Genomic DNA, 14,566 nt, shown 5'->3' with positions numbered 1-14,566 from the left:
GCCCAGCAGGTCAAGGCTGCAGTGGCCGGGAGCGGCCACTGCACTCCAGTCTGGGCGACAGAGTGAGACTCCAACTCAAAAAAAGAAAAGAAAATGAATGTTATAGGAAGAGGAACAGCACACATAAAGGTCTTGAGGTAGTAATGAACTTAGTTAATTAAAGAAAAATAGGCCAGTATAGCTGGAGAGTAGTAATTGGTGAATTGTGTTTAGCGGGCAGAGATTAGACAAGGAGTGGGAAGAGTGTAACCAAAGGCACTGGTGTAAGCCATAGTAAGAAATTCAAGTTTTATTCTTAGGGTAATTGGAAGCATGGAGATGGTAAAAAAAAAAAAAAAGAAAGAAAGAAAGAAAGAAAAGAAAAGATTGGTTTGGGATGTGTTTGCCGATAGGACTTGATGGTAAAGAGAGGAAGCAAAGCCGGGCTTGGTGGCTCAGCCTGTGATCCCGCGCCTTTGGGAGGCTGAGGTGAGTGGATTGCCTGAGCCCACGGGTTCGAGACCTGCCTGGGCAGGCGAGACCTCATCTCTACAATAAAATCAAAAAATTAGCCGGGCGTAGTAGTGTGCACCTGTAATTCCAGCTACTTGGAAGGATGAGGTGGAAGGACCGCCGGAGCCCAGCAGGTGGAGGCTGCGGTGGCCCGGAGCAGCCACTGCACTCCAGTCTGGATGACAGAGGAGACTCCAACTCAAAAAAAAAATAAGAGGAAGCAAAAGTGTGACTCGGGTTTTGGCCTTACAACAGGGTCATGTTAGTTATATTAAATTAGACAAGGAAGACTTGGGAGAGTAGCACATGGTGGGGGCGTTTGAGAGTATGGCTCAGGAGGCAGCAATGGAATTAGGAGCTCTGTTTTAGATGCATGACTTTTTTATTTAGTTTTAGTCGGGGACTCTGTTGCCCAGGATGGAATGCAGTGGCACAATCACGGTTTACCATAGCCTTGACCCTCTGACCTTAGGTGATTCTTCTGCCTTAGTCTCCCATGTAGCTGGGACTACAGGCATTTGCTGCCACGCTCAACTAACTTACTTTTTTTTTAGAGATGAGGTCTTGCTATGTTGCCCAGGCTGGTTCTGAAATCCTGGACTCAAGCTGTCCTCCCCCCTTGGCCTCTCAAAGTGCTGGGATTACAGGCATGAGCCACCATACCCAGCCTAGGTGCTTGAATTTTGAGATTTATACTAGACATCTGGATAGAGTTTAAGAAAGCAGCTGTATACAATGCATGAAGCTCAGGGGTATCATCAGGACTATAAATATGGGAGTCATCTTCAAATAAATGGTAAATTTATCACTAGACTCTTGTTCAAGAGACTAAAAAATGTTGTGTTCTTCCCCTAGTCATAGCCTGTGGTTATACTCTTGCCTTTGTTTTTCTTCAGAATACTCTTGCAATACGTATGGTCTTCCCTACAATGTGAGTTTCAGTCCGAATTGTTTCTTTTTTTTTTGAGTTAGAGTCTCACTCTGTCACCCAGACCGGAATGCAGTGGCAAGCTCCCAGCCACCGCAGCCTCAACCTGCTGGGCTCTGGCGATCCTTCCGCCTCAGCCTTCCAAGTAGCTGGAACTCCAGGCGCGCGCTACCACGCCCGGCTCATTTTGATTTATTGTGGAGATGAGGTCTCGCCAAGTTGCCCAGGCAGGTCTCGAACCCGCAGACTCAGGCAATTCACTCACCTCAGCCTCCCAAAGGCGCAAGATTACAGGCTGAGCCACCGAGCCTGGCTAGTCCGAATTGTTTCTAACCATTCTTCCTCAAACTTCTGCCCAAAACTCTAACCTCCTCGGTCCCATTATTCTTTATTCTCTCGTTTTTGAACAATCAAAATAGTGAGTATCAAAAACCATGACCCTTCTTCAGTGTATGTTGTATCATTTTGGCTTCATTAAGTGTGTAAATATCTTAGTGTAAATCTGAAAAGCCCTTATTTCATTAGATGGTAATATACAGTTGATTTAGGAGATCAGGAATTCTTCAGTTATCTTTATAACAGCACAGTATTAACAGTTTAATCTAAATGCTAAGTGAATGTTTTGAGAGGAGATAGATGTTGAAAATTAAAATACATTAAGTCCCAGTGAGGTGAAAAGCCAATTGTTAATTTCTACACACAAAGATTTGCTTCAGTGAATTGATTTCAACAGCTGAGATCCTGGTGATTTCACCCAGCCCACCAAAAACAATTATTTGATTTGCTTATTTATTTTTGGGTAAAGCTCTGCCTGACAATTCTGAATCCTTTAAATATGATGTAGGTGTTCCACTTCCATTGAAGGAGGCCTCTCTTTCTCAGATCCTGATGGTTTTGGTTTGGTTTCTTACAGCATGATTTTGAAGTCAGAGGAGATGTAATAAATGGAAGAAATCATCAGGGTCCAAAGCGAGCAAGAGAATCCCAGGACAGAAAGGTAAAGCCCCTTCTCCCAAATTGACAGAAACCCCTTCCCACTAGTCTGCATTCCAATCCACTTCATCTTGTAAGGCTCATTACATGCACGCTGCTAGAGCACTGGTTGGGTGCTTTCACAAGAGTTAGTTTTTTTATTTTTTTGTTTTTATCCTGAGTTGGAGTCTCACTCTGTTGCCCAGACTGGAGAGCTTTGGCATGCTCACGGCTACTGCAGCCTCTACCTGCTGGGCTCAGGTGATCCCTTCCTTAGCCTTCCAAGTAACTGGAACTGTAGGTGTGCGCCACCACACCCAACTAATTTTTTTGTTCGATGTATTATAGAGAAGAGTTCTCACCAAGTGGCCTGGGCTGGTTTTGAACCCATGGGCTCAGACAATCCTCTCATCTCCACCTCCCAAAGTGCTGGCATTACTGGCATAAGCCACCATGCCCAGTCAGAGGTTGTTTTTTAGTTCTCCTAGCCCAACAAGGTAAATAAATATTGTCTCTATTTTATGAATGAGGGAACTTAGAGGCTTAGAGAGGCTGTGTAATTTGAATTTCAGTATGGAGTTCAAATCTCAGCTGACAAGCTGCAGAGCTGGGACTTTAAACAGATGTGAATCTAAAGCCTTTCTCTTTCCACTTCACTGGGGTGACTTCTCTAAAGCAGTGTGGCATGTGCTTCAGTGGGGAATAGACAGTGCTGTCTGTGGAAACAGAAGAGGAAGTGATTAGCCAACAATAAGTAGCTTTTATATAATGTTCACTATATGACAAGAACTGCTCTAAATGCTTGACCGTATTTTAACTAGTTAACAATTATACAACAACCCTATGAGGTGTGTGCTATAATTGTGCCAATTTTATAGATGAGAAGATCAAAGTTCAGAGAGGTTGAATATGTTGCCCGAAGTCACACAGCTAGTGCGTGATGGAACTAGAAGCTGAACTCAGGCAGTTCAGCTCCAAGTCTAAACTCTTTTTTTTTTTAGTTAGAGTCTTGCTCCGTCGCCCAGACTGGAGTGCAGTGACACGTTCTCGGCCACCACAGCCTCGACCTGCTGGGCTCCGGCGATCCTTCCGCCTCAGCCTTCCAAGTAGCTGGAACTACAGGCGCACGCTACCACACCCGGCTAATTTTTGATTTTATGTAGAGATGAGGTCTCGCCAAGTTGCCCAGGCGGGTCTCGAACCCACAGGCTCAGACAATCCACTCACCTCAGCCTCCCAAAGCGCAAGATTACAGGCTGAGCCACCGAGGCCGGCTCAAGTCTAAACTCTTAACGACAGTGCCATAGTTTCTTGAAAAGTTTTGAAAGGCTCCAGAGTAGAAAAACAGATTATCTTAACAACTTTCCAAATGAGTGTCTTTCCCCAGATCATATTGTACCAAATGATGTAGCCAGAACTATGTCCTCCTCTCAGGGAGAAGTCCATACAAGATTTCACACTTGTCTGTCAGGCCTGGACCAGCTGCTCTCAGGTCCCTGACTAAATACTTATGTTCTTAGTCTGCTGTCTACAATATCCCCAAAGTGGAGCATTTTCTGTCCCTTTACAGAAACTTAAGAGGGTTCCAGTAGAGTCATTTTGTTTAAGGAAAACTGCTTTGGGAGATGATCACAAATCAAGCCTCTTGAGGTCAGCCCATCCTCACCCTCTGAGGCTATCAAGTAGCTTCCAGATGCCAAGAAAAGCTGCTGGCCCTATTTCTGCTTCTGCCTTCACCCAGGGGAGTTCCATGTGAGCCAGTCACTTGTTTTTACTCCACTGTATGCAATGCAGAATTAGCACAAGATTCTTCTTTTCTTCAAAGGAAGTTCCAGTGCTTTGAGTTTCTCCTCCATCCAGAACAGCAATGATGGAAAGTGCCTGGTCAAATTAATGACATTCTGAAGATACTAAATGTCACCATAATATTTTCTGGAAGCGAAATAGAGAAATGTATTTGTAGAGGAGAAACTTCAGATTTCTTTGGTTGTGTGTGAGTGTGTGTTTGTGTGTTTGTGTTGACGTCTTACTCTGCCACCTAAACTGGAATGCAGTGGTGCAGTCACACCTTGCCACAGCCTGACTTTCTGGGCTTGGGCAATTCTCCCACCTCAGCCTCCTAAGTAGCTAGGACTACAGATGGATGCTAGTTTTTTTTATTTTTTTGTGGAGATAAGGTTTCACTATGTTGCTCAGGCTGGCCTCAAATTCCTGGCCTCAAGCAATTCTCCCGCCTGGATCTTCAGAAGTGCAAGGATTACAAGCATGAGCCACTGTGCCTGGCCAGAAATTAAAACTTCTTATCAGGGCCAGGCACAGTGGCCCAAGCCTGTAATCCCAGGACTTTGGGAGGCCAAGGCAAGAGGATTGCCTGAGTCCAGGGATTTGAGACCAGCCTGGACAACTTGGCAAGACCTCGACTATGCAATAAATCAAAAAGTAGCCAGGCATGGTGGTATGTGCCTATAGTTCCAGCTACTTGGAAAACTGAGGCAGAAGGATCATCTGAGCCCAGAAGATCAAGGCTGTGGTGGCCGTGAGCGTGACACTGCACTCCAGCCTGGGTGGTAGAGCAAGACTCCAACTCAGAAAAAAACAAAACTTGTTATCAGTTGAGTATTAGCCTGGATGTAAAAATTTCTAATCTTTTGTACTTTTCATGGCAGCATTTGACTCCAACTGGCTACCTGGAAAGAACCTTTGGCATTATGAGCATCTAGGTCCTGTCAACAGGTTGGGGGTGTAATTTATCCATATAGGTAGTGAGAGTGGCACAGACAAACTTGTCCTGCTGTCCTTTCTTTTCCCTCTGACTGTAGTTAGAGAAAGGGAGTGTGTGCGTGTAGGGAGAGCCATGAGCATGCCACTGTACTCCAGCCTGGGCAACAGTGAGACTCCAACTCAAAAAAAAAAGGAAAATTGCCCAAAATATATCCATCCAAGTTATCCACCCAGGTGATGCAAAGTTAGGTTTCTTTTTTTTTGAGTTGGAGTCTCACTCTGTCGCTCAGACTGGTGTGCAGTGGCCACTCCCAGCCACCACAGCCTCGATCTGCAGGGTTCCGGCGATCCTTCTGCCTCAGCCTTCCGAGTAGCTGGAACTACAGGCGCGTGCTACCACACCCAGCTAATTTTTTTTTTAGATTTATTGTAGAGGTGAGGTCTCTCCAAGTTGCCCAGGTGGGTCTCGAACCCGCGAGCTGAGGCAGTTCACTCACCTTGACCTCCCAGACCGCAGGATTATGGGCTGAGCCACCAAGCCCGGCCAGTTAGGTTTCTTTTAAATGATACCCAGGTTCTTTCCTAAGAGCCTGTGCCAATGTGTTTATGAGAATTTGCACTGTCTAGCACAGTTGTCACCAGTCACATGGAATTTTTTCTTTTTTTAAATAGAGGTGGCGGTTTCACTGTGTTGCCCAGGCTAGTCTCAAACTCCTGGGCTCAAATGATCCTCCTGCTTTGGCCTCCCAAAGTATTGGGATTATAGGTGTGAGCCACTGCACACAGCCAGGACTGTTTAAATTTAAAAAATTAAAACAGGTCAGGCGCGGTGGCTCAAGCCTGTAATCCCAGCACTTTGGGAGTCCGAGGCAAGAGGATTGCCTGAGCTCAGGGGTTCAAGATCAGTCTGGGCAAATTGGTGAAACCTCGTCTCTACAATAAATCAAGAAATTAGCCAGACATGGTGGCGTGCACCTGTAGTTCCAGCTACTTGAAAGGCTGAGGTGGAAGGTTGCCTGAGCCCAGCAGGTTGAGTCTGCGGTGGCTGTGAGTGTGCCACTGCTCTCCAGCCTGGACAACAGAGTAAGACTCTGACTCAAAAAAAAAATTAGAGCCGGGCTCGGTGGCTCAGACTGTAATCCCACATCTTTCGGAGGCTGAGGTGAGTGGATTGCCTGAGTCCGCGGGTTCAAGACCCGCCTGAGCAGCGAGACCTCATCTCTACAATAAATCAAAAAAATTAGCTGGGCATGGTAGCGTGCGCCTGTAATTCCGGCTACTTGGAAGGCTGAGGGGGAAGGATCACCGGAGCCCAGCAGGTCAAGGCTGCGGTGGCCGGGAGCAGCCACTGCACTCCAGTCTGGGCGACAGAGTGAGACTCCAACTCAAAAAAAAAAACATTAGAAAGCTTAGTTCTTCGTTCATTCTACCCACATTTCAAGTGCTCAGCAACCATGTGTGATTCATGGCTACCTTATTTGCACAGATAAAGAACATTTCCAGGCCAGGCTCAGTGGCTCAGCCTGTAATCCCATGCTTTGGGAGGCCGAGGTGAGTGAATTGCCTAAGCCCGCGGGTTTGAGACCTGCCTGGGCAACTTGGCAAGACCTCATCTCTACAATAAATCAAAAAAATTAGCTAGGCGTGGTAGCGCGCGCCTGTAGTTCCAGCTACTTGGAAGGCTAAGGTGGAAGGATCACCGGAGCCCAGCAGGTCGAGGCTGCCGTGGCTGCTGGGAGCATGCCACTGCACTCCATTCTGGGCGACTGAGTGAGACTCCAACTCAACAAAAAAAAAAAAAAAGAACATTTCCAGTATTATAGAAAGTTCTTTTGAACAGGACAGCTGAACACTATGAGTAGAAGAGGAGATTCCTATGTCTTCAGGAGACTAGGCAGTCAGACTAGCACAATGAGAAGAGGCAGAACCCAGCTTCACTTCTAAGTTAAAAACTGCCTGTGTTGTCTGAAGAGGCTGTGACCATTCTCAGAGTAGTTTGGGGCAGGAACAGATGTTTGGAGACCAGGAGAAAAATCAGAGGAGTGAAGGATCATATACATATAAAATCAGGCCGGGTGCAGTGGCTCAAACCTGTAATCCCAACATGGGTGGCAGAGACGACAGAGTGAGACTTCAACTCAAAAAAAAAGAAAAAAAGATAAAAATCAACACAGACCTCTTTGCTGATGGGATCTTGGTTAGTATTGATGTACCAAGTCTGGCTAAACATCAAACTTCAGCCAATAGCTTTGAATTCCTTGCCACCCAGGCCTTTTATTAAACATAAAGGAAATTAGCCAGGCATGGCAGCACGCGCCTGTAATTCCAGCTACTTGGAAGGCTGAGGCGGAAGAATCGCCGGAGCCCAGCAGGTCGAGGCTGCGGTGGCCGGGAGCAGCCACTGCACTCCAGTCTGGGTGACAGAGTGAAACTCCAACTCAAAAAAACAAAACATAAAGGAGAACTCTTTTTTCCCCTCTCTTCTAACAAGAGGTAAAATCACCTGCAGAGGTCACTAGGGAGGAGTCTGGGCCTGATTGGTGACAAGGTGGGATGCTCAGTCCTTGAATGACAATGCCTGTGGAGTGTAGATCAACTATATACACACTTCAAAAACATCTGAAATCCATCAGTGTTTTGTACATTAGACTGGTTATCTCTGGCAAGTAGCAACAGACATTGTCAGGTGGTAAAGGAAAATAAAAGAAAAGCCCTTCCTTTTTGAGAGTCTGTCTTTTTTTTTTTTTTGAGTCAGAGTCTCACTCTGTTGCCCAGGCTGGAGGGCAGTGGCACGCTCACAGCTACCCCAGCATCGACCTGTTGGCCTCCAGTGATCCTTCCACCTCAGCCTTCCAAGTAGCCGGAACTATAGGTGTGCACTACCACACCCAACTAATTTTTGATATATTGTAAAGATGAGGTCTCGCCAAGTTCCCTGGGCTGGTCTGGAACCTATGGGCTCAGACAGGCCACTCACCTCAGCCTCCCAAAGTGCTGGGATTACAGGTTGAGCCACCTAGCCCAGCCCTCTTTTTTTTTTTTATAACTAATGTTTCTTTTTCTCCATCCACCTGTCCCTCTGTCTTCCAGATCTTCAGGGGTCTAGAAATCTGTTGCTATGGACCCTTTACCAACATGCCCATAGGTAAGAGCCCGGAAGAACTGCAGCGTTCCAGCACCAGCCTTTCTCTTAAGTAGTGGAGTGTTGTTAAGTGAGATCACCTTATGGGGGTTCCTCAGATTAGTGGGATAGTCTAGAGGTTATTCTCTTTCTCTACTACTCTTCAGACAAAATGGCACCTAAATGTTATCCTATAGCAAAAAGCTAGACCTTGTGCTCCTTCTCAAGAGCATGAAGGCAGTGAAGAGTTAGGATCTAAGACAGAGTATGTTCTATGTTCACAAGGGGTAAGGCTGCTGTCAGTGCCAACATATTAGGGAGAAGATACGTTGGGTTTATAAAAATCAGGAAAGAGTTCTCCTCTTTCTAAACCATCTTCATTTGCTACAAAGAAGAAAGCACAGCAGCTGCTTAAGCCCTGTGAGTCTGGGGGCCCACACAGGCCCAGAGCAGGAGAAGATTCTTGATGAACATTTTCTAATTAAACTTGACACTGAGTGTAATGTTTTGTTTGTTTAGAACTGCTGTGGGGCTCACCTCTGGAGTCATGCAGCACAAAGCTCCTGGTGTTTATGTAGAGCTTTGGTTCATCCTTCTCAGAGCAAAGGCTACCCACTTTTGCCTCCTGTGCCCACTTCTGCCCCAGGGACTCAGAGGAAGGCCTGAGCATCTAGTCACAGGCAGATGAGTGGCAGCAAGAGAGCCTGGCAATATAAGAGAGTCTGTCTTCTTTATTGGTTATTCATTCGATTCTCATGAAATTTCCAAGTGCCACTCAAGGATTGCTCAGTGTTTTTGTACTTTATTATAGTAAATACCAGGATCTCTAGCAGGTATAATGGGGAGGTACATTAGTCAACCTCAGTTCAGTCAGAGTCAGACAGGCAGAAACACCCCAGCACTTCCCAGAAATAATAGGCTGATGAGAAAGAAAGAGCAACAAACATGGATACCTTGAAGAGGACATGCAAAGGGGTCCAAGGGATACCCATTGGTCAGTTCTGATTGATCATTTGCTGGTGGAGCATTGCTATAATCTCTCCTGGTTTCTAGTCCCCTAAGTATGTTGGTTCCAGCTCCACATGTAGCCTTTCCCTACTGATGTGCTGAGTCTCTGACCAGGATGATGTGTATTTTTTGACTAGATGAGTTATCTCCACGTTTCTTCACATTTACAGTAATTACTACCAAGTAATCATGGTGACCATGATTATCAATTACTAACACAGAATTAGTATGCAGGGAGGAAGGGAAGGAAAGAAGGTGGGTGTTTTTTCACACAATCTGTTAGCCAGCAATTTAGCAAATTCATGCAAATTAGAGTTTAGAATTTTTTCTTTTGTTCAAAGTGTTTTATTTGAGAGACTATCAAACTTAATCTACCAAATGGCCTTATGGAGACCAATAACCAGAGTAGGTAGCATATCAGTGGCAAATTGACTTAGAATCCATATCCCAGCCGGGCTCGGTGGCTCAGCCTGTAATCCCGCGCCTTTGGGAGGCTGAGGTGAGTGAATTGCATGAGCCCAAGGGTTCGAGACCCGCCTGGGCAGTGAGACCTCATCTCTACAATAAATCAAAAAATCAGCCGGGCGTGGTAGCGCATGCCTGTAATTCCAGCTACTTGGAAGACTGAGGCGGAAGGATCGCCAGAGCCCAACAGAGCCAGAGATAGTCCTACCAATAAGTCTTGCTTATAGCTTTCATCCAGAGGAATATGGGGTAGAGGGCCCAGGTTAAGTGTGCAGCTTACTGTGGTGATTTGAGGTCTAAATGTTCTGTTTAGATCAACTGGAATGGATGGTGCGACTGTGTGGGGCTTCTGTGGTGAAGGAGCTCTCATCATTCACCCTTGGCACAGTAAGTGTTTGGCATCAGAGAGGGAGGCAAGGCTGGCACCCATCGGTCTCCATGGACACCCCCTGCCCCAAAATGTAGCCTCAGGAGCCTGCTCTCACCACATACCTGTACCAGAAGACTCCATCTGTAAGGGATGACTAAGGACTTGGGAATTGCAGATATTAAGTATTCTAAGTGAAGGCTCTTTCCCTCCCACACTTTATGCTATATGCCGTTCCCTCTCTTTTTGTGGCTGCCCCTAGAGTAGTCTGCTTCAGCAAGTCATCAAGAAAAGGTGACATGACTGTTCCAGTAGTCCTTCTCTGACAGTCTCTATGTTCTTTCTTTCCTTCCTGGAGATGCAGGAGACTCGCCCAATTGTGGTCGTGCAGCCAGATGCCTGGACAGAGGACAATGGCTACCATGGTAAGATGCTTGCATGCACCTGTGTCATATGGGGTCCCGTCAGATGTGTTTGGTTCAACACTCATTACCTGGTACTTGAGTGGTACAGTTCTTGGCACATTTTAATTATTTTTTGAATGAATGGGTGGATCGATGACTAAAATGTCTTTAAAATGTTTTTGTTGTTGTTTGTTTCATATTATAAAAGTAATACATGAATATCCAAGGGGTGGTAGGGTTTAAATATGAATGCTCATAAAAGAAAATATAAATCAGCTCAAAAATAATAAAATAATTCGAGTAATCCCACCACTTGGAGATGATTACCATGAAATTCTTCCAGGCATATATGCATATATGTATACATGTGTTTTTTTGTTGATTTTTTGTTTCCAAGTAGCTGGAACTACAGGTGTGCACTACCATGCCTGGCTGATTTTTTATGTATTGTAGAGATTAGGTCTCACCAAGTTGCCCAGATGGGTCTCAAACCCACGGGCTCAGGCAATCCACTCAGCTCAGCTTCCCAAAGCGTTGGGATTACAGGCTGAGCCACCAATCCCGGCTCACATGTATATTTTACACAAATGTGATCATACTCATCATACTGTTTTGCTTAAGATATTGCAAACAAGCCGGGCTCGGTGGCTCAGCCTGTAATCCCACGCCTTTGGGAGGCTGAGGTAAGTGGATTGCCTGAGTCGGCGGGTTGGAGACCCACCTGGGCAACTTGGCCAGACCTAATCTCTACAATAAATCAAAAAATCAGCCGGGCGTGGTAGCGCGAGCCTGTAGTTCCAGCTACTCGGAAGGCTGAGGCGGAAGGATCGCCGGAGCCCAGCAGGTCGAGGCTGTGGTGGCCGGGAATGGCCACTACACTCCAGTCTGGGTGACAGAGTGAGACTCCAACTCAAAAAAAAAAGATATTGCAAACATTTTTCCACTCATTAAATTGGGGCTATTTTGCTGTCTCTGATGGCTTTTCCTTCAAAAGATTGAAGCTCATGCTAATACAGTTGCCAGAGGCTGTGGGCTTTCACCAGCAGCTGCTCCTCAGGTGTCTCAGCAAGGCCCTGTGGCCTGAAGCATTGCATCAGAGCACTTTGGCTTCCACCTGGTTAACCCTAAGAACTCATTTAGCTGGGTCCCTGGAGTAGATTAAGTAGAGTCTGGTCTGGGAGAATGTGAACTGACACTAATCTCTGCTTGTGTTTTCTGTCCCCAGCAATTGGGCATGTGTGTGAGGCACCTGTGGTGACCCGAGAGTGGGTGTTGGACAGTGTAGCACTCTGCCGGTGCCAGAAGCTGGACACCTACCTGATACCCCAGATCCCCACAGCCGCTACTGATGTCAGCGAGCCACAGGCATAGAGCACCAGACCCTGAGACTGAGTGTATAAAATGGCCTTTTCAGGTCCAGGGAGATCCTCCTCTTACTCTCCAGTCCTTCCCAAGTCCTGCTTACTAAGTATTTTATGTACATCAACCTGAAAAGGACTTCTGGCTGTGCAAGTGTCCCTTAAAGATTTTCTGCTTCAAGTCTGCCTTTGAAATCTGCCATGAGCACAAAATCATGGTAATTTTTCACCTGAGAAGATTTTAAAACCATTAAACCCCACCAATTGAGCAAGATGCTGATTCATTATTTATCAGCCCTATTCTTCCTACTTGAGCTGTTGACTTAGGGCTAGAGGAACAGAGTGGCTTGGCCTCAAGAGAATAGCTGGCTCCCCTAAGTTTGTTTCTCTAAAACTCTGTGCTCACAAAAGTCAAAAGTCAGACCCTTTGGAAGGAGAGAGCTTGGGATCTGTTGTGTGACTTAAAATCATAACAGTTCTTAGGCGACTCTCAAGTTGGAGTGGAGCACTGGGGGAGGAAATTCAGAGACAGGTAGTAGATACAGACATGAAACTCGAGGTTTACTTAGAGATCACCTCGAAAAGTCTGGGTTGTAGTCACTGGATTTCTAAAGAATGTGCTCTGAAACAGCAGAATATTTTCAAGAACCAGTGTCCAAAGACAGTCTTCTAATTCCCTGTTAGTAATAAATAAAATGTTTATTGGTGTAGCTCTGGTATGTAACCCATTCCTCTTAAAATATGAGTCGTAATATGAATATTTCATGTCTATAAAATGACAGATCCCACCAGGAAAGGAGCTGTTGCTTTCTTTGAGGTAATTTTTTTCCCTTTGCTCCCTGTTGCTGAACCATACAGCTTCATAAATAATTTTGCTTGCTGAAAGAAGAGAAAGTGTTTTTCATAAACTCATTATATCCTGAACTGTTTATAGCTGTTGGAAAGACTAGGTCTTTCCTAGTACCCCAGTGTGTGAAGGTGGTGCGGACTTGATTGTACAAAATATATTTTGTAAATGTGCTGTTAACATTGCAAATAAACTTGATAGACTTACACCACAGACTTTCTCAGAGCCTTTTCACTGAGCTTCAGCCTCCTCTTCTTTTGATAGCTTTTTTTTTTTCTGAGTTGGAGTCTCATTCTGTCACCCAGGCTAGAGTGCAGTGGCACACGCACGGCCACTCCAGCATTGACCTGCTGGGCTCCAGCAATGCTTCCACCTCAGCCTTCCAAGTAGCTGGAACTATAGGCATGTGCTACAATGCCTGGCTAATTTTTTTTTTTAATTGTAAAGACGAGGTGTCGTCAAGTTTTGCCTGGACTGATCTTAAACCCGTCGGCTCAGGCAATCCACTCGTCTTGGCCTCCCAGGCTGAGCCACCGAGCCCGGCCTCTTTTTACCCTCTATCTATTTTTTTTTAACCTATAAAAGATAAAAGAGGTAATAACAGTGTCTTCCTCCTAGGTTGCAGAGGAGGCTTAAATACCTTATATTTCCTATTGCTGCCATAACAAATTGTCACCAGTGTAGTGACTTACAACAACATCCGTTTATTATTTTACAGTTCTGTAGGTCAGAAGTCTAAAGTGATCAACTGGTTCTTTTGTTTCAGGATTCATGAGGCCAGAATCAAGGTGTTGGCAGGGTTGTGTTCCTTTCTAGAGGCTTCAGGATGAATCTGCTTCCAAGCTCATTCATGTTGGCTGAATTGCTCCTTGCAGCTATAGGACTGAGGTCCCTGTTTCCTAGCTAGCTGTTGGTTGAGGATCATTCTCAGTTTCTAGAGGCTGCCTACATTTCTAGGCTCCTAGCCCCCCTACATCTTCAAAGCAGCAGCAGTTGGTCAAGTTTTTCTCATTTTTCTCACACTGTAGCAGTCTCTCTGACTGCTACATCTTTCTAATGCCTGTCAGAGATATTTCTCTGGTTTTAAGGGCTCAAATGATTAGATCGCATCTACTGAGTAATCCAGGGTGACTTCCCCATTTTAAGGTCCATAACCTTAATTACAGCTGCCAAGTCCCTTCTCAGCAGTACCTAGATTAGTACTGGATTGAGTAACCAAGAGACAGCAATTGCAGATGCAGGGAGGACATCTTTCTAATTCTGCCTGCCACTCCTATTTAACACATTTAATCCACAGGTGATACTCTTCCTGGTTCTCACACTGTTTAGAGATTGAAATCCTCTTGGAGGCAAAGAGCATGAAGCAATCATAAGTTAGTACTGCTGTATTTGGTGAGGAGTGAGGGAAGAACAGAGAAAATGGAGCTAATACCATTATTACATTTTATCTCAGTCTTCATCACAGCCCTGTGAAGTGGATACTTGTTACCTCATTTGAAAAATGGGAACCTGGGCTCAAATTCCTTGTTTGTAAGATTTTACTCAGTTTGCACACTAATAAATTACTACATGGAGAGCTGAACCCACTTTTCCATCCCCTCATCAGCTTTCTGTGTGCATCAGTCACTGACTCTGGGACATAAAGTACCAGTTCAAGCCTGAAGGGAATTTTGGGAGGGGTTGCAAAGGGAACTAGGATATAGCTTTATGGGCTGTGGTGGGAGACAGTAAAAGTAGCCCATGTCAGGCGGGCTCAGTGGCTCAGCCTGTAATCCCACGCCTTGGGAGGCTGAGGTGAGTGAATTGCCTGAGCCCGCGGGTTCAAGACCCGCCTGGGCAACTTGGCGAGACCTCATCTTTACAATAAATCAAAAAATTAGCTA

General features: G+C 45.5%; 1 protein-coding gene across 1 annotated transcript; it reads left to right on the top strand.

Moving 5' to 3' along the window:
• The first annotated feature begins 2,337 nt into the window (after nt 1–2,337).
• On the top strand, nt 2,338–12,891 carry LOC103252213 (breast cancer type 1 susceptibility protein-like). Its single transcript, XM_021708992.1, has 5 exons — nt 2,338–2,417; nt 8,204–8,258; nt 10,021–10,100; nt 10,433–10,499; nt 11,704–12,891. The coding sequence occupies exons 2-5, from the start codon at nt 8,249–8,251 to the stop codon at nt 11,847–11,849; spliced, it is 303 nt and encodes a 100-aa protein (XP_021564667.1). The 5' UTR covers nt 2,338–2,417; nt 8,204–8,248; the 3' UTR covers nt 11,850–12,891.
• Nucleotides 12,892–14,566: the final 1,675 nt, after the last annotated feature.

The sequence above is a fragment of the Carlito syrichta genome, unplaced genomic scaffold (genome assembly GCF_000164805.1).
Source record: "Carlito syrichta isolate Samal-C Ts95f unplaced genomic scaffold, Tarsius_syrichta-2.0.1 Scaffold153805, whole genome shotgun sequence".
NCBI lineage: Eukaryota > Metazoa > Chordata > Mammalia > Primates > Tarsiidae > Carlito > Carlito syrichta.
The sequence above is the reverse complement of the archived record's forward strand: the minus strand, read 5'-3'. Positions and strand labels throughout refer to the sequence as shown.